Genomic DNA, 26379 nt, shown 5'->3' with positions numbered 1-26379 from the left:
CCACCTTAAAACATTTTTTCTAAGGATGAATGTTCAGTATAACATTATTTACCTCTAAGGCTCTGTTTCTGAAGGCCTCTTAACACTTCTCAGGTACTTCGCTTTCCTCTGCTAGTCATGCTTTCAGCTACAGATCCTCCACCTTGGATTCAGAAAGGGTTTGATATCAAACATACTCTTTCCTATCCTGCCTTTTGTGTACCTGTATGAAGGGAGGAATTATTGTTGTGCTCACAAAATTTTTCAGATTTTGGAATTCTGGCCAGCTCACCAAACTTTAAGACAAGTTGCGGAAAAAGAGCAACCACGAGGAGAAGACACAGATTTTTTTGAATAAATGGAAGGTAGAATGGAAGGTAAGACACAAGCCACTTCAAACGTGCATTCAGGGATGGATCTTGTGGATGAAAGTAGATAATTGTGCAGAAGAGTTTATCAGCATGTGGAATTTTAAGTGTGGGTTTACGGAAAGAGGTAGCACTTTCTTGCTTGAGATGCAGTATTTGTGGTCCTTGTTGGAAATGCTCAAATCCTTAAGTATCTTGTCTTCTAGGATACTAGAAGCTGGTGTTATATGTTTAATAAATTCTTCTAAGGAAAACAACAACAAACGAACACTCTGCTTACTGCTTATTTTATGTCTATTTGTCTGGTTCAAATTTTGCCCTAAGAAGAATACATTGATCAGAAGCACAGTGAAGGACCATTGAACATTTCAAACGTTTCATGCAACACTAAATTATAGTTGGAATGATATTATATGTCTGCAAAATAGTTTATTCGTGACTTTTTTCTTGATTTCCTAAATTAGCATTATCTACTGATTTAAATTCATTTTCTATTCTCATTCCTCAAAATTTTCTCATTTCTACATAGGTTTTAGATTTTAACAAAGTGTCTAGTAGTGATGTCTCACTGGATTTACAACAAAATTTCATACAACAACCTTCTTGTGTTAGTTCGAAGTCTGAAAAATAAAGTTTACTCATATTAAAGCTCTGATAACCTATCTATTAAATAGCATCATGTACTGGAAAAAAGCATTGTGGTTTACAGGGTCTAGCTTTCTACCAGATAACTGTATCATGTAATCACTTCAAAAACTAATCATACTTTACCTTGAAAGTAGTGTTTTGGTTTTTTTAGTTGAAAGTTGTTCTTTTTAAATTCTTTCTCTTCTGTGGTATTTACAAACTGTAGTATTTAGTGTTTTAAATAGAGAAAATAGCATCTCTGCTTTTATTTTGCAAAGTGAAACAAGGCAAACTTTCTTGACCATCAATCACTGCAGTGTAGTGAAGGAAGTCTGAAATCTAGGTCGAATATTATTTTAGGTGAAATAAATAAAAATTGATAAAGTACTTCAGAGGTAGGCCTGGCACGTGTTGACAGAGAAAAAATGACCCTCGTTTGACTTAAAATGGCATTGTCCACCTACTCCAGAATGGTGAAAACACATAAAGGTCATTATCCTGAGTTCCATGTTCATAGTACCAACTGTTAAGAGATTACTGTGTTGAAGTCAAATTTTTGGTTCAACCTTTAAGAACCTTTAAGTAATTGGCCAAACTTAGGATAATCAGTAATGACTTTCTTCCTCAACTATAATATTGAGAAATTAATACACCTCTCACTCTTGAAGTTGATATACTTGAGAAAAAGAGTTAGCAGAGCTCTTAAATACATATCTAGAGCTAAACATCTGCTGACATGTTTTGACACTGTTTCCTTCCAGTACCTAAACAGGGCCTACAAGAAAGCAGAAGAGGGACTCTTTGTCAGGGACTGCACTGATAGGACAAGGAGTGATGGTTTTAAACTAAAAGAGAGTAGATTTAGATTAGATATTAGGAAGACATTCTTTACTGTGAGGGTGGTGAGGCACTAGAACTGGTTGCCCAGAGAAGCTGTGGACTCCCCACCCTTGGAGGTGCTCAAGGCCAGGTTGGCTGGGGCTTTGAGCAACCTGGTCTGGTGGGAGATGTCCCTGCCCTTGGCAGTGGGGGTGGAATTAGATGATCTTTAAGGTCCCTTCCAACCCAAACCATTCTATGATTCTATGACATGAGAGACAATATCATCAGGTGACCCAGAACTCAGAAATTAATTGCCCCAAATCATAGACAACATATATTATCACTTGAGAGCCAACTAGAATGTTCTTATGCATTTTTCACAGTTGTGACACAAAACAAAATGAAGAAAGTAAAGGGGAAGAATTAATACAGTAAAAGGATAACAGTTCATTCCTGCTGATGTTAAGTATCATGACATCACACTGAGGAGAGCAAAATTGCTGCTCAGATATCTGAATTAGGGGAAAGATTTTTTTCTCTCTCATTTTAACCGCTTATGTGAAATCTATTTCCATATATGCTAATGAAGTGGGCTTTTATGCAGCTATTTCTGAACATTGTCGAAAGTCAGTGAAAGTGAATAGAAGAAGTATTAAGGGTTTAGCTGAATTTCACCTAATGCATATACTGCAAGAGAACTTGATTTAGAAAATGTGAAGTACCAGCATAAGCTTCCTTCCTCAGCCAAAACAATCCCAAGGGAAATATTATTGAGAAACGCACCCCTCATCCATGGCTTCCATATTAGCATTCAAAACATTACATCAAAAGGAACAGAGAGAAATGCTCCTATGTTTTTGATTATTTTTCAGCGGAGAATTTCAACTTAGTAAACATAATATGCTTTTCAAGGTAAAAATATTGTTTGCCTGGTTATTACACTCATAAGTAATAAATCTTTGCGTACATTGAGGAAGATAGCTTTTGTCACTGTTTATGTGGAAATTGAAATAGCATATATACATATGGTTCACACACTGCTTTATATAAAAGTTGTTTATACATACCAAGAGAAGTAAACAGTGTGATTCTTTCTGCTATCAGCTCACTGTAGAGCATAATGAAAGGCACTGACAAATCACATGTAAATAAACACACGTGTACTCTATGCTAGAGTGCAAACTGCCATCTAGATCATGGCCTTTACTTGTTCAGCTTGCAAGCTGCATAGCAAAAAGGTCTTGCACTTGTGATGGATTTGTCTACCATCTTGGTTATTAGAAAACTTTCAGTTAACAAAATCTCACAGCTGAGGCCTACAGTGCAAAAGCTGGGAAAAGCTTTTCTTTCCCAATGTAGTTTTATCAGGACAGACTAGAGCTAGAAGGACTAACTTTGGGGACGATTAAGCAGATGTGAATGCTTTCTGTCACATTTGCTGCTCACTAAAATGCTGATCTAGCTGAGAGTCATCTGGCTCCATACTAGCCCAAGAGATAGCATCAGGCATAGTACTCTGTCACCTGTCTACTCACTGTGATTACACAGATAGGAGTAGAGCAAGGATTAATGCAAGACATGGGGAAAGTACCAAAGGTCTTATGATATGCCTAGGGAAATTGACTCTCATTTTGCATCGAATTGTGGATGGGAAAGAAATAGAGCACAGCTGCAAAGTCCCTTAAACATTTGCAAAAGGTTGCATCCTGAAGTCTCTCCTTCTCTGGGTGGGGGGGGGGGTGTTACCATTTGTAACAGGTTGACAGCATGGATTAAATGTATTCTGTGGAACATCATATCAGACGGGCCATTTTATTAATGAAGTGATTGTTAAGGAAAAGATACTTGAGGAGGGAGAATTAAAATAAAATGCTAAAATAAGCATCTATGGATGTTTCATTGTGTACAGGGATAATCCTGTACAAAAGACTGAGTTGAAATAAAATGTCAGCCAACAATACAAATTTAGTTCATTCAAATTCTTAATTTTAGGTGAAGGTGGATTAATTTAAAATTCCTGCTCATATGTACTTCTGAGTATGCTAACCTGAAAATTCAGATAGTCACTAGAAGAACCTATTCCTTCCAGAAAAGGTGATGCAGTTCAGATAGTATGATTCAGTCTGCCAGCCTGTAGAACTTTCCAGTAGGGGATATTGGACATTGTCTGAGATAATCTCTGAAAGAAGCCAAATTCTCAGTAAGTCAGGATTTTCAAGACATCAAAAGTGATGTTTAAAACTATAATCTTTTTATCTCTTAAAACTATACAGTGACTGTATGGGAGACTACAGAGAGCAGTAAGCAGTAGTTTACTGTTCTGTTTACCAGTTCTGTCTGTACATTGGGGTTTCTATATATGCTTCAGTAAAGACAACCAGGGAAATTTAATTTATCTCTGCATAATGACAGCTGTGTCATGTCTCTTCTTCAATGAGGAACTTCAGATAGTCAGAACAAAGTAAAAACCTCCAAGTAATATCTGAAATTATTGATTTTATTTACACTTTTCTCTACAAAATTAGTCTTTTCTTGCTTTGAGCTTATAAGGATATTTGACAATTCCAGTGTAATAGTATCTCTCCATACTAATTTTAGACGAGCCATTTGCAAGTAATTTTCTTTCAGACTTATATTTTTTCTGTTATTTACAAAAGTATTAGTGTATTTGAATCCAAATAATCATACTATTACCAAGCCATAAGAAGATACCCTATTATCAGTAGCCTCTGGTCCTTCATCTCTTAACACAAGGAACACAAGTATTCTTCAGAAATAGACTGCCTGTTAACTGAAATACTTATGGGACTATGGTATTTTTGTGCTTTGCATTTGATGGATTAATTCCCTAGAGTTTTATCACACAAAATTAGTACAGAAATACAGTAATTATTTTAAATCTTTATATAGACGAGTAAAATCTCACCTATTTTTTCAACTCTATTTTCTCATCCACAAGGGAATAATAATGGGGGTACTATTGTAGAATGGGGGTAAAGTGTTCTTTTCCCTTTTGTGTCATCTAGTTAGACCATAAATGGGTTGAGGACAAGATTTAAGGTTTTATATAGCATTTATAATAATGATCCTTCTAGAGACATACAATCAGAATACACCTGAGCACAAAAGGGATTTTGGAAATAAAATGCTATTAATTATTAGAAATATAATAGTTTGCATAACTAGTAAGATTCAGACAAAAAAAAAAATGTGTCACTCAAAAAAACCTGTGTAACTTGGTAAAAACACAACAATGTAGGCACCTTATATTTTTAACTTGATATCAGAATATTGATGCCTCTAAAAGAACATCAACTTAAATACTATTGTTTGGGCTGTTTAGAAATACCAACCATGATTGTAACCATAAATGTGGAGCATTTAATAGGTGAAACAACTCTGAACTGTACTAGCAAGGCACAATCAACTTTCACCATATCTACCTTGGGCAGAAGGACTGAGTCTTTTAATAAATACTGTTCCAAGTGCCACCAGAGAGACTGAAAAAGGAAGAAAAATAAATGCAAACAGACAACCAGAAAGGATGTCACAAATTGCTTTTTAAAATGCAGAATGGTTTCTCAGCAAGGAAGGAACTATGACAAGAATAAAAGGCAGCCTGGAAGAAAGGGTGCCATGACAGATTTTTAACTTCCCAATGGGAACAAACAAGTCCAGGGTTCTGTTGGAATGATTAGGACTTTGAATGGGGAAGTTGCATTCAGGTATCTTTTCGTTGTAGCTATTCCTCTGTGTAGTTCTTTAAGATTCATATGCTAATACATAATTAAGAAGTTCTTTGCATTTGCTTCTAGACCAAGCTGTCACACAACCCTAAAAGAGGGGGTGGACTCTGTTTAATCTTGATGCACTTAGAAATTAAGACGCCTGGTGTTATGGACCCACTAAGACTTTGGAGACCAACTTTTGAGGGACCAACTTTTTTTAGGGATACTCCTTCAGAGTTAGCTCTTGACAAACAACTGTAAGAATTTATTAATGGTATTAGAAAGGATATTACCATGCTGAATGATTATCATTCTTTTTCATTTTTAGTTTGTGTTTTTACAGGGACATAGAGATCCAGTATTTTCTTCTAAACCACAGGAATGTTGTTAATTACAGTATCTTTTGCTGCCTCAAAATGAGGAGCTTTCAAGGTCAGAAATGTACAGAAAACAGAAAAAATACAGAGTTGCATTAACCAAATCAGTTTTTAAACAGTTTTTATATCCCTAAATCCAAAAAGGTAATACCAATTGAAATACCAATATTTTACCATGAAATACTGATTGTATATTCATTCAATCCCTTTCTGTCTACAGAAGCACTGTCAGTTTGCCAGTTTGTCAGTTTGTCAGTCAGTAGACTGTCAAATTAATTAGATCAAGTAAGTACTGGCCAACTATACAACTGAATAAATATCAAGAAAATAGGATCATTTATATTTGAAAACATTTGTTTCACAATTAGATATAAGCAATTTGAGTAACTGATTGTAGTACTGAAAAACTACACTCTGAATAGTCATTGTTCAAATGTCTTTGTGAAACTCTGCAATTTTGTCCAAAAGAAGAAAATATTAGGCAATCTGAACACCTAACATGAAAGCATTTTCTTAAATTTGATTTGGCTCATTTTAGTAAAAAGAAAACAAACATGCTAAAGCCTATCATCACAACTCCACATTTCCAACCTAGCATTCCTATAACAATTAGCAAACTTCTCAACATTCTTATAACAATGCTATCTCTGTTTTAAGGTTGATGAGGTATAATTCCTCAAAACAGAAAGCCAAATTTAAAACCAGCTTTGTCTTGAATTAATATTTTGTACTACATTCTAGATATTTGTGATTGATTTCTGGTACCATGTTACAAGTGTCAGTCAAACATTTCTGACAGTACCATGTTCACAGGGAGTTTAAATACTGTAGTGCAACACAAACAGACTTTTCCACACCTTTTACTTCCTTACCTGTCAAATAAAAAGAGCCCTGAAAAGACTATTCTTAGCCATCCAAATCAACCATTTTTGCCTCTCAAAAAATTGGTAGGGTGGGATCCAGTCTAAATCGTTCCTAAATTTCAGTTACCTGTAAACCATGTGTGAATTCTTTAAAATGTCAAAGGAGAAAAATTCATGACTATGAAGGCTTCCCAAAAGGAAATTCTGAAAACTGGGCCAGAAACTTTTTTTTCCCTCAATTGCAATAATTGTATTTGAAGATAAGATCCTCTTCTAAAGGCTTTTAATGGCAAATAAATCTCTCTACCTGCCTTAGAAAGATTCCTTTATAAGATCAAGTCAGGTAGGAAAGATCCCCACAGACACTAACGTTTTGAATTGGATCATAATATTTGCTACAGAAGTGAATACTCACAGACTTCCCAGACCAAAGTTTTATGCAATTGACCAACCTATGTTAAACACACCCAGGTATCTCACAACTGCTTTGATCTACATAATCCAAGCACATGGTTATTATTTTCTGCATTGAACATAATATTCTTTGTTCATAAACATGAACATTTAGGATGTACTAGACATAAAATCTATATTAGGTAAAAAATATTCAATCTTCCAAACTTCACTGTTTTATTCTGTGACCACTTAAGTTTGAAAACAAACCAACCAGCCTGAACATACAACAGATTCCTACGTCAAAAACTTCACAAGGTCCAAAAATGTAAAGGACTCATACTTTTAGAGTCACACCTATTAAAAGTCTTAGATCTTTAGTCTAAATACAGTCCATAATTTTGATTATAAAATAAAAATTAGCAAACAAATTATAAAACAAATGTGAGTATAAAATGTACAGGTACATAAAAGTACTCGATGCTAGAGCTGAGCTTTAACTGAGTGATGAGCTAACATTAGCTATATTATTAGATACTTTTTTTTTTTTTATTGTTACCACACAGTAAAAGCTTATTTAATGAGCTTTACAGTTTGTATTTCTGTTGATTTCATTACTGGATGAGAAGAACAACACATGGCAGTTATGTGCACCATCCAGAACATAAACTGGAAATATATTTTCTTAATATGTTTTTCTCAAGATCAAGAAAAAGTAACATCCCTATACTACCACCTAACATTCTTGCATTACCACCATACTTCAGAAAGAGTTTTTTCTTAGTGGTAAGAGAAGTAATTCCCAGATAAGACAGAATCATCTTTAATTAGTTGTGTTTTACAGAATTATAATTTTATCATGAAAAAAATCACAAAAAGAAATGATGACTCCAATTAAAACAAATAAATAAATGGGGGGGGGGGGGGGGCTGGCTACGAATAGCAATCAGGCAAAAGCTAAAATGTCTCAAACACTTAAAATGTTAATAATGAAGGAATTAAAGTAATCAGCCAGTGGTGGCCAAGTTCTGTGAAATTTGTTCTCTGGAGGAATTCATAGTTTGCTCTTCATATGAACGTAAGGTAGAGTTTTAAGACTTACAAAATCTAATTTGACTCTCCTCCAGAGTAGGTTGTCGCTCTTAAAACTAATATTGCACATTTTAAATAAATTTGCTATTTTAAACAAATTTGATAACTATATTTTAAAACTTTAAAAAACCTTTCAAAAACTTTACTGTTTTCTACAACAAAAAGTCTGTTTACATATTTGTGATATTTAAAAAACAATTATTCCCCCTACTGTTTCAAATTCATTAGTACTCCTTAGTCTTTTCCAATACGAAGTACATCTTTGAAAATTGCTTTTTACATACAAGCTTCCTTTTCATGTGTTTTTCTGTACGAGTACTTATAGTGACATCAACTAGCAATCATGGGTCACACATAATTAGAGCTCCTATATTATTTCTCATGGCTAGCCATTCTGCAACTCCCTTTTCTCTATGAAAAAGTTGCTCAAAACCCCTACTTGTTTCTTTTCTTTTTTCTAATTATCAAGCTAATTATTTAGCTAATTATCAAGCACATATCTACTGTCACTTTTCACAGAATCACAGAATCATCTAGGTTGGAAGAGACCTCCAAGATCACCGAGTCCAACCTCTGACCTAACACTAACAAGTCCTCCAATAAACCATATCACTAAGCTCTACATCTAAACGTCTTTTAAAGACTTCCAGTGATGGTGACTCAACCAATTCCCTGGGCAGCCTATTCCAATGCCTAACAACCCTTTCAGTAAAGAAATTCCTCCTAATATCCAATCTAAACCTCCCCTGGCAAAACTTTAGCCCATTCCCCCTCATTTTCTCACATACATAAAGGTTTAAATGATAGCTTTGTGACTGGTAGCTGCCACATATTTTCTATGAGTAAAAGTCTTGCCAAACAGCTTTGAAAGTTTAAAGTTAACATCATATATCCTTACTAAGCCATATGGGTTTGCTTCATAAATACAAAATTAACCTTAGGAAAGCACAAAGGTATGGCCTCTTTAAAACACACATAGGTAAGGCAAGTATTAGCAACAGAAATACAGAAGTATGGAAAAGTTTCAAAGGGATCACCAAATAACATAAGTAGAAATCACTTACTGGTTCTTTCAGGCCTCTGAATAATCCTAGTCTTCTTATTCTGAATTCCACTTTCATGAAGCGCCTTAAACCAGTCTCTCAACCTGTTTGCAACCTCCCTGAATTCGAGGTCACTGCATACTGGAAAACAAAATGCAAAATGTTAAATGCTTTTCCCCTGAGTGCCAAATACAACTTTTCAAATTATGCTTCAAGAACGTAGCACATGTAAAATAATATAAACATGTTTGTTCCACAGCTTGCTTTCCTTCATAAAATTTACTTTCATTACTTAGCTAGGCCTTCAAAGCCCAATTGGGGTCCTCAAAAATAAAATTATGATGTATAATGCAATTATACATCAATATCATCAACAATATATAAAATAACAATATCCCTTTCAAACTACTGCAAACAACTAGTTCTAATACAGATATTTTCACATCCTGCTGTAGTGGGATGTAGAGGTTGCATGACAGAGTCCCAGGACAGAGGTTCATTGTTATGTTTATTGAGGCAATAGTACAGTCAGCCCTACCAAAACACATTGGAGATTTAGACAGATAATGCAGGAACACCCCACTTGATTCCCTACACTGGAGTGTGAAAAGAGGAAACAGGGTTGACAGATACGGTCCTTCAAAAGTGTACTGAAAGCTTATTTGATTGAACACAGTTTTGCGAGCCAAGGATCATGAGCACATAACTATAACAGGCAACAGTGCGACACATTGGTGATCAAAAGGATGGCTTTGACCAGAAACAGCAAAGGCAGAAAAAGCACACAAAATTGAAGAGGCTATCTGTAGCATCAAGAGCTACAGACAGGTAACAGACTGGCTGAAGTGTTGTACAGTACTGGTAGTTAGTACTGCGGCCAGCAGAAGAGACATGTAGTAGAGCTGTGCAGACACAAAGCCTACTAAGCTGCTCGAGAAGATGGCAAAGAAAAGGTGTGCTTGGAAATATCCATTCCAGAAATCTGTTTTCCCATTTCAGGTGTTTGAGAGAAGCTGGGAGAAGGTGAGAGAAGTAATAGAACCTGGAAGACTGCAAAAGCAGCAGGAAGGCAACTAGCAAAAAGGCATTGGATGAATTGCTTCCCTAGGTAACAAAATACCTCCACCAACTTTTGGCAACAGGTGTAGTTTCCAAATGATATCAGCATAAAACTGCTCCAGGGGAGGTTCAGACTTGGACATTGGGAAAAATGTTTTTATTGTGAGTGTGCTCAAACAGTGGAACAGGCTTCCCAGTGAGGTGGTTGATGCCCCATGCCTGTCAGTGTTCAGAGGCATTTGGACAGTGCCCTTAGTAACGTCTTAATCTTTGGTTGGCCCTTAAGTGGTCAGGCAGTTGGACTAGATTATTTTTGAAGGTCCCTTCTAACTGAAATATTCTATTCTATAGTCCATATTCTAAAACAGGATCATTTTCCGAGTCTGCTAGTAACTGACTAAGCTACAACCTGAGAAGCTTGTAACCTAAGGCAGCAAAGCTTCACAGCAATGTTCTTGAAAATAAATCTCTAGTTCAACTTGCTTTACCTTTATTATGTAGCAATCTATAATGTTTGGTGATATTGCCTTCAGCACACTTTATTAAATCAAACACTGTGAAACACCTATTTTTATTTGAGTAAGATTGAAACATGTCATTATGTCAACAACTGTCAATGCCTTTAAAACAGCAGGCATCCCTGCACTTGTTTATTCATCCTTTGCTTAAAACATCTCTCTTAGGACTTTGATTCTCTCCATGAAAGACTTAGGTGGAATATATACATACATTTGCATATATTATGAACAAACTGACATTTTATTTAAACCCATATTGTGCTTTTTTCTTGTGTACTGGAACCATTTTTTTTTCTTCAGATAATTCAATAGAGAACTGAGAAAAAAATTGTTAACGACCCACAGGCATATATATTCAAAACTGTCATACTGTGACAACCAGATGAAAGTGGTCTCCCGAGCCAAGACTCCACATCATAATTCAAACTCATGGGACTTCTACACTTGCTACAACAACGACACCTTCCCTTACCACTCTTGCACCAGCTGACAGGCTAGCATAAAGAATCTGACATTAACTTGGAACACCCTGCCCCTTTTTAATTTCCCCTCTCATTACAGCAGAAATAGCATAATGTTGTTTTCTCCTCTAACTACCCTCCCTGGGTTTAACAGAAAGACTTTTACAATTGAATCAAAGGGTTTGGAATAAAGCATAATCATTAGGGGTATCTAGCCTGCTATTTAACCACTTCCATTTATCTACTCTGCACAATGCTGTGTAACAATACCACAAGTCCCAGAAACAGCACAGCTACATTAGTGTGGTGCACTGACCTGGCTCTTTTCATCTTCGTCTAACTTGTCCATGTGCAGTGCTGTGTTGATTAACCTCTGATTCTGAGTTGTCCTACTCAGAGGCAGCATATGAGCATGTTTCTCAGAACTCTCTCTCACACACACGCACACACATATATGCATATAAGAGCACATGAGGGAGTGCCAGCTATAAGTAAAAGCTCAGATTGAACAATATTAACAGAAAGTAGCACATGACAATTGCATGATGGAGATAATGTATGAATCCTCCATTTTGCAGAACCAGATACATAAGACATACTGAAGATAATCATCTCCTAAACTCATTAAGCACTAATAAAAGCAAAGAGTGTTTCTTTAATGACTATGTATAAGAATAAGATATGGCTTGCTGTTTCAACATCTGGTACTAGCCACTGCCACGTACAATATGACCTAAAATGTAATTTTCTGTGCTCTTGTGAATTATATTCCTTTCAAAATGGAATGTACCTACAGCACATTTTGGGCATCACACACATCCCATATCAGATCTCAGATTAGGGGCATTCTTCCAACTTCAACTTCTAATAACCTTTTTTCCCAAACTTTGGTTGATGCTTTAAATTATGGTTTCTATATCAAAACAAAGATCGAGAAAACTATCGTATTTTTTGGTTAATTTTAATTATTTTGATAATTTTATCATGGGAATAGATCATCTTCAAAAATCAAGGCAATGCAAAACAAGTTGATTATAACTATCATTTGCCTATTTTACACCCCATAGCTACTCAAGTGCTGGAGTCAGCTCTCAACACAGCAGGTAATTACATTTACTGTATTACCAATTTAAATGCACAGTGAATTTTCAGTTCATGACACTTCTAATATGTCAAGTAAAAGCAGATGTCTTCTGTATGTGAAATATACATGAGAAATGCAGCAGAATTACACTGATCTGCACACTTAATAATTTACATGGACAAACAGTGTTCTCATCGATGAGTTAAATCATGGGTTTAGAACAACATCTAATATTTCAATATTTGAGTATCACTTTTTTTTTTTTATCAAAGAACATTCATTTCATTTACTAACATCCCAGAAGAAGATTTAAATAGTAGAACCAGCCAGCAAATTAGAATTTTTGCCATGAAAATTTCTATCAATCATTTCATTTCCAGGGGATGCTTAAAATATGTTGAAATTTTGAGTAAGTTAAATAACCACTAACCAATCATGCAATTTTACTTTGACTCGAGAGATTTTTTTTTCTTGTTCTTTTTTTTTTTTTTTTTTTTGTTTTCCCTCCTTCCCCTCTCCCCTTTTCTCTACTTTGGAATTTTCCATTGAAAAATTAAATTTCAGATTTCAGTATACTTCCTGTTTTTCAGAACGCTTTTCAAGATCTAGCTATGCTAAGACTAAAATAGCAGCAGAAGAAAATTAAGAACGTATTTCTCATTTTATGATGCCTGTTAGGTGGTTTTGGTGGAATTACTTAAGGTTAATTCACTGTATCTGCCAGTATTCATTCACTTTTATGGTTACTCCTGCATATGATCCTCTCTAAATATTCTATTATGTTATATTTATTGAACCATTTCAGAAACATAAAACAATCTTATGAAAATAATTCCTATATATATATATGTATATATATAAGAATTGTATATATACGTATATATACATTAATCAATAAGAATCGTATATATATAAGAATTATTTTCATAAGATTGTTTTATGTTTCTGAAATGCTTTTCAATATTTATTTATATATGTATATATAAGAATTATTTTCATAAGATGTGTGTATATATATGTATATATGTAGTGCTTGCAGGGAAAAAAGGCCAATACTATCCTATAATGAGAATTAAAAGATTTTAAAAAAAAAAAAAAGAGAGACCTTATCAGAACATGATATTTTATACTGGAAAATGACGGAACAGAAAACAGATTTATATAAGTACGTAAGGAACACATAGAATCAATACAATCAGAACAGCCGAGGTTGGAAGGGACGTCAAAAGATCATTGGGTTCAGCACAGGGTATTAGTGGGGGGGAAACATCCTTAAAGTAGTACAGAAATGTCTACAGTTAGAGGTTACCATATCCGTTTGGGAGACAGGATATCAGCCATACATATACAGACAAACTGAAGATTCTTAATAATTTCTAAAATGACTTAACCACATTTCAAATTTTTGTTCCTGTTTTGACGTTCTTTGATTCTATAATTCTATGACATGTAAGAACCTTTCTGTGATACTGACATGTAAAAAGGAAAGTAGCAGCAAAATAATCTTTAAAATAGTAAAATAAAGAATTCCCACTGAGAAACAGATCAGTAAGGTTTTTTTCAGCTTTCCACAAACATTCAGATGAACGGACCTAAAAAACACTTCAGTCTAAGAAGTAGCTTTCTGAAAGTCATGAGAAGTGGCAAATAACACTGAGACATTATCACAGTTACAAACAAATATATATATATATATATAATTTTTTTTCAGAGAAGCTGGGCTGCACAAAGTAACCCTGGGCTGTACAAACTAACTCTAAGCTATCCTTAGGTAAAATCTTTAGGTCACAAAAAAATCAGGTATAATTACTGAAAACATCTAAATTGGTTTTGATTTAGCTTGTCTCAGTACAGCACCAGCCACAAGGATGCTTGTGAATAAACATTGTACTCTCTAGCAAAGGAGATCAGCCTAATGCTCTGTTCACTAGAACGCTATTCACCAATGAAATGTGCTTGCTCAAGGTTATGCTATATTATGAAAAATTGTATTAATTAATGCACTCTAGAATATGTTTAGGGACTTTTCTTCCCAGTGATCAACTTGAAAAGATACATGTTGCTGAAAACATTGTATGCATTGATCTGTGCTGATTTAAAATAGGTCATGATGAAGTAATTCAGATCTATTCAGACTATTATTTCACCTGATAGACTAGGAGATGAATCTTTAATGGTGAAAGACAGACAGTAAAGGTCATAAAAGGTTAGACAGTAATCAAAAAATGCATATTAAATCACATGAATCCACTCAGGAACCTGCCAGGAAGTACTTCTGTTTTTGTCTAATGCCAATGTAAGGGATTCCTGCTATTACAATCAATTCTAGCAGCCATTAAGAGAATTAGTATGGGGTAAAATGAAGTCACCAGCTCAAAGGTTACTGGAGTCTCCTATCATGTGAAGTAATAAAAACTGACTGTCCTTTAAAAACAACTTACATGGCTATGCAAAAACATGACCAGATCTGAAAACTTGTAGGTACCCAATCCAGAAATGTCTTTCTTTATAATAAATATTATTTAAATATTAGGTGGAACCAACTGTTCAATTTGTTTTCACATACAGTAAATATTACAATTTGTGTTGGCATTTGAATATAATTTACTGATTGGAAGCAGAATATGTGAAAATGCTAATCAGTATATGTTCTTTCAGTGCCTTCAACTCAAGCTAATTGATGAAGAAGTAAAAATAGTGCTACTGAAAGCTATAAACACATGCAGAACATATTTTGGGACTAATGTAGTGAATTGAATTCTCTAACATATTTAAACCAGTTTTAAGCTTTCTGACATAACAGAAAATAAGGTAATTTAACAGTATACACTTTTTATATAGGTATACACACACATAAAATTATCTGTAATTCAACAAGTGTAAATCATTACTATGTTGACAAAAGCACATTAAAGAGCACATAAAAAGCACATAATTGCATTATGGAGTAATTTTTGTTAAATGAAGGGTCAAAACGTGATTTGGAAAAAAAAAAGTGATAAACACACCCCACACTATGTAGCATCATTCACAATAATGCAGGGCACCATGAGGTTGGAGACAGAACCTGTGTCTCTGTCTACTTTGGGAAGAGATACTTTCACCTACATTTTCAGCAGCAGACTTCAGTTCAAAATTAAAATCTAAGAACAGAAGGCCTGACAATTGTGAAGGAAGCTATAAAAACCTAAAGAAATTATTAAAATACAATTTAATGGTATTTTGAGTGTAAAACTGATCCACTGATCTATCTTCTGTGTCCCACAGCCAGAATTTTTCTTAAGTCTTTACATAACGGATCATACCATAACTCTCTTCTGCTCCCAAATCTGCTAATGGCCAGTTAGCCTGAAAATTACGATTTACTGACTGTAAAGTTTTAGCAGCCAATGGGATTAAGTTGTGGAAGAAAGATTAACCTTTGTTTCAGAGTGAGATATGAAGAACCTTGCCCTGAAAGAAGGCAGAATTCCAAGGCAGAATGTAGTACTTGGCTACCACATGATATGTTTGTGCTTACCACAACGCCATCAGGTGTTTCAAGGTACACATATCTACAATTGCAAAAGAAGTATCCCCAGCACATACAATCTCATGCATTCAGGCAGGACTATATTTAGAGATTCATGTACATAATAAAATAACAAAAAGTAAACTTACAGAGAACACATGGACAATGCAAAAAACAGGATAACATCAACACCCTCCTACAGCGAACTAGGAATTACTCCTACCTGAGATGGGCAATTTAACAAAGAGTGTGTACTAAAGCAAGACTTCTGATCATCCCAGCTTTCTCTGTGTCTTGGAATCATTACAGATGATCACAGAATAATTTAGGCTGGAATTGAACTCCAGAAGTCATTTAGCCATGCTAAAAGCAGGTCTAATTACACCAGGTTGCTTAGGGCAGTGTCCAGTCATTCGTGTCCTGTGATTATCGTGCCGTTCACATGAAGGTTCCTCACTATACAGAAGACTATCCCTCTTTAAAATCAACAATATACTACAATCTCATAACTCTAAACTGTTTTCTCCCAAAAGTACAAGAGCATTTTTTCCATGCTGTAACTTGGAGATCGCACCCAGCTGTCCAGGATTGCTAGACATCCAGATACTGGTTATAGCAGCAATTCCAATTCAATGGTGAGAATGCTTATTTAGAGCACTTCACAGCTGATGCTTAGAGAGCCTGATGCTCTTTCAATGCATTACCTACCATTCAGGTACTACTGTATGGCTGAACAGTAAATCTAATGCCCCTGAGATGCACTGATAAACTTCACATCCAGTAGTGCATATAAATGTATTTCTTTTCCAGAGAGCCCAGTGTGAAAATATGGTAACCCTAATACTGGCATTAGAATTCAGTGCTGCCTTTAAACACAGCATCTATTAAAGTAAACTGGAACATTATATAAAAGACACCTACCCAGAATTAGTGCTCTGTAAGGCTTCCATTCTGCACACGTTTGTGAATTTAACCCTAAGTAACTGATTCTTCAAACTGAAAATGCCAGGCTCCAGACTAAGGGTTAGTCCTCATCTGGGGACTCTGAACGTCTAAGAATACCAGAAGTAGGCCAATGGTCTAACAATTCCTGCAATAAATAGCAGCGTTTCTACCTCAGTATCATCTCTGTCACAAATGCAAAGCACAATTTATGGTAAAGATAAATGCGTTTGCCAAAACACAATATATTTGTCTGAAGGACAAAAAGCCCTTCAAGCTCATAACTAAAGGACGGGACAATCATTTAAGTTATCTTTTCACAGTCCCATGTGTAAAATCCGAACTTAAAAAAAAAAAAAGTTGTAAATTGAAAAGCTTCATATATATATTTCCATTTCTATAAGCTGATGGAGTTTATTAGCCATCTGTTACCTCTAGGGCCTATGATTTTAGGAAGATACCTTGAAATTAATGAATAAAAGCATTCTGATTTCCTTACTATTTTACTAAACATAATGAATTTTCTACTTCAGTTAGTCTCTGTTATGAGATAATTAATATAAATGCTGTAGATACCATATCAGGGAACTGCAGCTGCTTATTCCTACTGTCTCAAATTAATGTTCCATATAGACATTCTGCGCATGATTAATGTTTCATAAAATTTAAAATGATTTCAATTAAATTACATTTTCAAAAAATAAAACTGATTTTCTTGTGTCCTCACAATTTTAAAGACTCCAGATTTAAATATAATGACCACTTCTGAGTGCAGGAAAAATAGTAGTAACTACAAAATACAGAATTTATGCGCTAAAATACTATTTTCAACTTAAAATACGTAAACTTCCTAAAGCATTGTAATTAAATAAGATGATAGTAATTCCTTAATCTGTCAGAAGTATCCCAACTCTACTGTGTAATTTGTTAATTTATTTTCTAGAGGGCAGTCAATACATATGGCTTCCTTTGCTAACTACTACTAACCTTAAGTGTTGGTTATAATTTCTCATCATGCTCTGCTTTTTTGAGCAATTAATTTCTGAGGATTATATTGTTAATTTGTAAATTGCACACTTAGTAAGCTAGATAGCAAAAAAAAAATAGCAAGGGGGCAGTCCACTATAATATGTTATCTTTCAAGATTTTTTCATGCCCATAACTTTTTTTGTATTCCTTTGAATCTAATATTTCATATAATATAAGATACCAAAAGTATCAAATAGGGATAGAACAGCAATCATTTTAGTGGTGAAAGCTTTCCAGCCAACCCATTCCCAAAGATGAGGTAGTTTTCCAAATTCATTTTCAAGGCTTCCTGAAAGCATTGTACAGCATTGGTATAAAGTCAGGACATTTTCTTCCTTTCAAGATCAAGACTGACAGCATCCCATAATTATCTCTTTTGTATTTGATACAAAGTTTTTCCAACCTTGTAGACAACAACAACAACAAAAAACAGATAATGCTCTATGTAAAGAAAACAAAAATAAATATGAATTATTTGTCTTATTCCTATACTTCTAACCAGAAATCAGAAAAATTCTATGCTGATTAGAGGCTTCAAAGGTCTAGCACACTGGGTGGAAGGAACGGATGGCCTTCCTATTGTAAGAGAAAATTACCACTGTGCCTTGATAGGACTGCCCACTGGTTTACACCTTTTTGTCTGCAAGAAAGGACAGCAGAAGTGAAGACTAGACTAAAACACATAGTAATAGAAGTTAACTAAAATGTGTTCTGCGAGTGTCTGGCATACAGGAATTTTGCATCACATTGGATCCTGGTAATGTCTGACAAATTTAAGGTTGGTATTGAAGCAATTTTCTTTTTGTATTTAGATTGTGATCTAATGCTTTAAATCACTTTGTATGTGTTGTTTTCTTGTGTGCTCTTCTTGAATGCTTAACCACTAACATTATCCATAGTCACATAAGATTGTACATTACAGTTTTCTGTGGACCTGTCAGTGACGTCTGAGAATAGAATCACTTCAATTTACCGAATTATTTGTGCCTTTAAAAGCCATCAGAGGTAGACAAGACAAGCTCTTTCTGTACTACTGAAGAAAACTATGGCAGTCAATCCATTACATTGATAATATAATAGCAGGACCCACTCCCCCAGCACAGGAATCACATGCACCGTGAGATGCAAAAACTACTACACTGTGCCAACAGCTCACTGAAAACAGAACTCAACTAAATGTAATCTGCAGCTGTGTCTTCACACAAATTTAGTAATCAGAAGTTGAAGAATCAATGAAGAAAGTAATGGTTTTAAAAATATATGATTAGGGTACAAATAACCAAAATGTTTACACATGCATACATGAAAATATGTTAGCTAAGTGCAATTATATTTTGCTAGTCTATACACTGAACGCTAAATGGATTGTTCGTGAATGTCTGATGAAGTTCAGAGAATTTTTATAAGCTATCTATTAATATTCAGAAAGACAGAAATTTATTTAGCCTTGGTGTGTTCATGCCTATACATCTTTTTAAAACCAAAAATCCTGCACTACCAACAATGACCCCATTGAATTACAACTATTATTTTTGGAGAGGAAAGGAAAATTTTTTTTGAAAGTTCTGTTTTATAACTACGTAAGAAGGATATGAGAAGCACATACTGGTGTGGCACATAGATGTGTGAAAATGTTAGAGGGTGCCTATACCAGTGCACTGGGAAACTTTGCAAGATAAAGAACTATACTGCTTTTTCATTCAGTCTACAGCAAGCACTTCATGGAGAAAACTATTCTCAGAGGCATACCTGAAAGGGGAATGGATACTTCATGCCAACAGAGAGTCTGTTGATTCTTTAAACACAATCAGTTAAATGCTAGAACCCAGGGCAAACCAAGGACAAGAACCAAGAAGCAAACCAATGAGCTACAATATTTGACAGTTCAAATATACCCTTTATGTGATGGCCAGTATTCATTCACCCCAAGCCTGTAGTCCAGAAATAGAGACTACAGCTTGTTCAGTATAAGAAGAAATAGCTCCAGAGCAAACTAATAATGGTCAGTGAATTATTCTGCAAAGCATGACAACATTCAGAAAAGAAATACACTCTGGGTGTTCTCTTAGTTTAAGGGATAGATTTAATGCCCTTCTTCAGGGGAGATGTAGAACTGCAATGCTGAAGATGAACTGGCTATCATAATAAAATGCTTCTTTATAAAGCAGTTATTAAGTAAATATGCAGAAGTTTACCATTAGTAAACTTCCAACTTTCTACAGAAAAGAAAATGAGACTTCCAGAGGTTGGCATCCTTCTTTCAAGACAAAAGTTTCAAGATATAATTAATGAAAAAATGGAAAAATTTCCACCAAAAAAGGTTTCCCTTTTTCATTTTGTTTTTTAACCTATTCTGACTCATGTGCTAAAATAATACAGGTTTTCTCTGAGCAGACTGGATTCTAACCTCAGTGTTGCCTTTTTCCCATTTCAGATCAGAGTCCATGCATGTAGATACAATCCAGTTGAACCTAGCAACAGCATATCCCTTTTGGAAAGTTTAAACTATGTTTCTCTGATGTAAAATACCCTGTCAGTAAACACCAAAATACAAAGTTCCTCATCTATACAGCCTTCCCAGTTAAACTGAACAAAGTCTAAAATTATAAGATACTTGTCATTTGACCCACTGCATTGAATAACTCTCCTGAACTCTTTTAAAGTGCTCTTCCTTAAGCATTCACAGAGGTAATAAAAATTTGACAGTTAAGTCACTGAAAAAGAGAAACTAACTTACTTGGCTTGGCAACAGAAGATCCTGTATAAGTTAAAAAAAAATAAATCAAAGCAAACAGTGAAGCTAATGTGCAAGGCAAGTAGACACCTTGTAGCTTTCACCATTTGCTGTAACACCAAATATAATTTTGAGGGATTCTACATTTATAATGTTGGCACTTAAGATTTCATAAGTCTATAAACTTTCTCCAGCAGAATGTATGGCATTTCTTCTGTTAAGATGAATGCTTGGTCTCCAAACAGCTCTGTGCTTTTTTCTGCTACCTGTACACATCCTGCGGCATCTAGGAAGTGTACAGCGTTCCTTTGGAATGCTCTAGTAGCCATCAGAACTATGGTATGCATTACAATTTGAGCCCATCAGAAAGGAAAAACAGGCTTCAATCTGATGAAAACCTGAAAGATGAAGGAAAGATGAAGAAAAACTAAAGGACTCAATTAACTTCCTCTTGCAGGGAGAACAAGCTTAGTTGAGACGGGAAGAGGCAAAAGAAAAATTTGACTACAACAAATGCAGCAAAACAGTAACTTCCCATCATTAACAATGCCAATTCTATGGCTGCAGAGTCATGCATAAGAACGGCAGCTTCGGGTCAGACCAAACTCTATCAAGCCTAAAGTCTTGTCTCCAGAAGAACCTTATCACAGATGCTGTGGAAAGAAGACAGCGATATTTTTGTGGTATGCTTTCTCCCCGTTTGATCCATGAGATGCTTTAGGTTCACTGAATTTAAATGGTAATGAGAAATCTGACCACTTCTAACTGCACATTTCATGTTTAAGAAAATAAAGACTTTATTTTTATGGAAGGACAAGGAAATAAAATATGCATGATAAAGATCCTCCTGAAATCTATAAATCACCTACTCACATCCCATATGGGTAAACTTACAATGCACAAGTTGTGAATCCTATTAAGAAGTTGCTCTGTTCCCTACAAAACAGCATAGTAATATTACTATTTATGAGACTCCACTGTTTACTTGAGCCAGGTAAACTGTCATTTTCTTCTTGTGAAATGGATATGGCCTATAAATACTGGAACCAACTTCTTTACGACCTCTGACAAGATATGGTCTGTGCAGGTTATGAAAAAAAACTAACAGTGACAACAGTACGTCAGACTCATCTAGCTCAGTACTCAGCCTCCAAGAATGGACAAAGTGGATGTGTGGTGAAGCACATAAGAACATTTGCTTGATCTCTAAACACATGTGCATGAGGCTTTTTAAAGCCAGATATGAATTTCTGTAGAGAGAAAAAGTAAGAAAAAGTAATCTGGTTTCTCTTTTGGTGGCCTCAGCCCAAGGCAAATGTAATTAAAAAAATCCTTACTTTTTAAAATAAAATCTGAGGTCATGCTTTTAGATATAAAGCAAAAGATTACAATTACACTGAAATGCTAGTTTAATGTTAACCAGCTGTTAAGACACAGGATCCAGATATATTTTCTGATGTTCAGAAAAAATTCCTATCATACTGAAATCAGCAGTAAAATTCTTGCTCACTTCAGTACAGAATTCCATCCCTACTTTTCTGTTGTCTGCTCCAACTACTTGGTCCTCTGAAGAGGAAGGAAATGCCAACGTGATCAATAGACATTGTGGTGGTTGTTTAAACAATTTTGTTGGCATTATTCACAATCAAAACTCATTTTTTCTTTTTGGTTTCAAAAGTGAATGAATGCAGTACTACCTGAGAATTATTCAATCAGGACACTTCATAAACTACAGACCATAGAAAGAAAATAAAAAATATAATCTTCCTGCTTAAAGAAATATCACATTAAATTTTGAAAAAAAAAACAAACAAACAAAAACAAACAACAAAATGTGTTGCATTGCGTACAAAATCTACAAAACAAGAATGTGCATTGTTTTCTGTATGGTGATTGAGGACCTTTCAAGAAAAGAAGCTCATGGACTCTGAGAGATGCTAGGCAGTAATCTATTCAGTTATAATTTTGCTTGTTAATCATAAAACAGGAAAGATCTTTGAAGTAAGTGGATGCACTGACCATCAGCACCTTTGCCTACAGCTGAAAAGAACTGTCAAATATCATCAGCTGTGAACCTTTTCTCCACTGCATCTGAGACTTTGAAATAACTGTTACCCTAATAATGGCATCACTGTTCTATACTGCTTGCAAAATTTGTGGAACCATTTACACTGTCAGTGGCATCAGTACTTGGTTAGAAAGAGTCTGAAAATAATGCATCAGTTGCCTTAAAAATAAAAAATATATATATTAAAAAAATAATTATTCAAATGTTCACTGATAATGGTCTTAAGGATATTCTAGTAGAAGCAGTGAGAAATATTTATGGTGTGAAATTATGTCAATGTTTTATATATTCTTTTGTCAAAATTCTTTCTTTTTAATAATTTTCTGGTTATCATTCACATAGTGCTATATTTTATGTTAATGAACTGCAATTTCAGGCATGTTTCCCTTCTGCCCTTTGTTGGCAGTGCTCTTAGAAGTATTTTTTTTTCTGAAATAACATCATTAACTACAGATAAATGTGCATACATATATCACAGTGATATATAAATTTTGGTGGTCACAAAAAAAAAAAAAGTAAAAGAAACTAGAAGTCTCAATTCTTCAACAGTGATTACCACAAAGATTAGCATGGTACGGTGGAATTGTGAGAAACTTTTGTATTCTGTTTGGGCCAGCTGGACCACTAGGCTGTTCAGGTAGTTTTTAAACATACTGGTAACTGACAGCCGTATGTAACCCAACCATGGTCAAAAAAAATGTGGCTTTGTTATCATAGTGCTGAGCTCAGGATGACATTGCTTTCCTGCCTGCACAGCTCATTGCCTTGGTTTCAAGATGCTGATATTGCACCTCAATGACCTGCAGACTACAGCAGAGTCCTGTTCAGCAAGGTAAAACTAAGGCACAGCAAATACGTACAGACAGAGATTACTAGATTCAGTAACAGGTACCACCACACAGAAAATTTGCTTGGAGATGAATTGGTTCAAGTTTAAGACTTTTTACCACTGTTCTTCTTTCATTAAACAAACAGAACTTCAGGTTCCAGTTCTGGGGGAAATTTTGTCACTGACTTCGCTATGGCCAGTTTTTCCTTCAATGAATATGAAAAATCTCATTACTCCACTGTGCGAAGCCCACTCTTCCTCCCAGTTTGAGGCCTGTAATTTGGAGAGTATCATTTGCCTATCAGTTGAATGCTTGAGTGGACTTGGCATTTATTCAGTTGCTGCTGCCTAGATCTATTACAAATGGACATCATCAGATATGTTGAGAATTAAGAGCCAAGACTGCTATTATTTCTCAAGATGTAAGCTACTTATAAATTGCTGGGTTAGTCTCATTTGATATTAAAGACCTCCTTAAGCAACAATAAAAAAATTTCCACGGCTGCTCTTGGAATAATAAGAGTTGGTAACTATGACAAAGAATAAATACATTGTACACAACACAGAGTACCTTTGTTGCAATTTAAAGTCAATCATGAAAGACTAATTTAGATTTTTATTGTTTTAAGTAGGCCTGCATATAGTAAGCACTTTGAAAAGATCATTAAGTATAGAGAATAATTTTATTTAAAATATAACTATACAGCAATTACGGAATTACAGTATTAGATCAGCAGGAAATTGCTTTAAGCTGTATCTGACAACCAAAATGTGACTATTCTGGAGCTTTTTTGATTTAACTTGATTTAACGTGCTCAAACTTGACTTATGAGCTTGGTTGTTTCCTATAACGTTAAGATACATGTAGGCTTTATTTATTGATTTATTTAACTTTTTTTTTTTTTTTTTTTTTTTTTTTTTTTTACTGTAGCCCCTAGAATAAAAATCCAAAATGGATGAATTATTTGATTTTAATCACAGACTGGGATAGAAACAACAGGTCCTTTCAGTGCCCCTTTGCCACAGACCAACACTACAGCACGTGCAGCAGAACAAGGCTATGGGTGTTACCGGTCCTTTTCAATGGAAAACTTAGTTTACATTTATTGACACTTTAGTTTAAATCTATCTGACCTTGTACAGAACCAGTTGAAGAGTATAGCATTCATTCTGTTGGCTCACCTCTGACAGCAGTAGTGGAAGGCAGACATATTCAGAGTATCACCGCTATTTCTGTGGTGAATTTAGGACTGCAGCGTATGCAAAACAGTTATAGACACTTTTAAGTTTTTGCCACCATTGACCTGTTAGAAGGTCAAGGACAGCTAGAAGTGTTATCTACTGATAATCATACATTAGTAAGCAAAAAAAAAAAAAAAAAAGAGAAACTACAACTAAATAAATTTGCTGCAGGACATTAGGTAGCATGGCCAACATTTGTCATTAGCATGATCTAGTTTAACATTCTGTGCAGGAAAATAGAAGTTCAACTCGTAATTTCTGAAACCAGACAGTAACGAGTTATGGTTGATTTCTTTAAAATATATACGTATATATTGAACCCTAATAGTTCCAAGCTGAAATGAGAAATTATAATACGAACAAAGGCAAACCAACAAACCCAGAGACATTTCATGTGCAATTTCAAATGGTATCGTAACATAAAGATAAAATATAAAAAAATACATTAAAGTGTCAAAGGTTACAAGAAATTGGTTTTATTTTACAGGTTAATAAGAAAAAAGAATTTAAAAATCACAGAAATTAACTTATTTTTATTACCTCTCAGATAATACAATTACAGGGTGGCCTTTAAATCAGTTCATCCAACAATGAGTTGTGAACTGTTGATTTTGAAAGAAAATGGGAATTGGAAAAAATGGGAAAAAAAAGTTCAAATCTGTAAAGAGAGATGGATGTAGAAGGATATAGTCTACCAACATTAAAACTTTTAACAACTTGGTGTTCAAAAGAATCAGCAAATTCACTAACTACGAATAAAGACTCCCTTGTTTAACAAATTGATGTGTTTTAAGAACACGAATTTTTGAAGATTTTTTTCTTTGGCATCTAGAACAGGTAAGTTGCTGAGAAAGCTGGAAGATTCTATTCATTTAAGAAAAACAACACAACTACTTACAAATTAAGAAAGCTGCTTGGGAGAATATTTGTTAAATTCAGTATTTTTTCAACGAACACAGCTCAAGATAAATTTTCAGTTATTATTAACTATGAACTATGACAAGCAATTCCCTATTTTTTATTGTTATCAATAAGAAATGTCAACATTGAGAAATATACAAACAATCAGAGCTAGATCATTTATTCTGGTTAGCAAAAATTAGTACTGAAATAATGCTAAAGTTGACTACCAGTGGCTGATTGTAACTAAAAGCCTGTAGCTGCTTGGGAAAATAATAAGAAACAACAACAAATATCAAGATTCATACTGATTACTTAAACTGAACTTTTCTAAACATTTAAAATCATAATCATAATAAAATATATATAATAGATTGTTTGAATCATAAGAAATATGATCAAAATATTCCCATTAATTCTTATAAGCCTAAGTGTCTTCTGAAAGTTTCTCCTGGTAAATTAAAAAAAAAAAAAAAAAAGCAATAAGCAAAATAGTCAGACTGTACATCACCAGGTGCTGAGGCTATGAATTGCATATAACAGCTACCTGCAATAATATTCTCGTTATGCTAAGAAGACATTAAAACTTCAAGAGAAGGCACCTGAGAGAGATATCTGTTAGTCTTCCACTAAACTTCTACACCGGTAGTTTCACTTTTAATGTAAACATCTCTTTTGATGCAAGATAGTACATATCACATGTCAGAGGC

General features: G+C 34.6%; 1 protein-coding gene across 10 annotated transcripts in view; it reads right to left on the bottom strand.

The window, feature by feature from the left end:
- The window catches only part of SPOCK3 (SPARC (osteonectin), cwcv and kazal like domains proteoglycan 3), a 319690-nt gene that overhangs the window by 12948 nt on the left and 280363 nt on the right, over window positions 1–26379 (bottom strand). For all 10 annotated transcript variants that reach the window (XM_083835643.1, XM_083835642.1, XM_083835645.1 and 7 more), the window contains one exon: window positions 9314–9433. In XM_083835643.1, coding sequence (XP_083691769.1) covers window positions 9314–9433 — 120 coding nt within the window. The remainder of the gene's footprint in view (window positions 1–9313; window positions 9434–26379) is intronic.

The sequence above is a fragment of the Anser anser genome (assembly GCF_964211835.1).
Source record: "Anser anser genome assembly, chromosome: 4".
In the NCBI taxonomy this organism is placed as follows: Eukaryota; Metazoa; Chordata; class Aves; order Anseriformes; family Anatidae; genus Anser; species Anser anser.
This window is presented reverse-complemented; position numbering and strand designations above follow the sequence as displayed.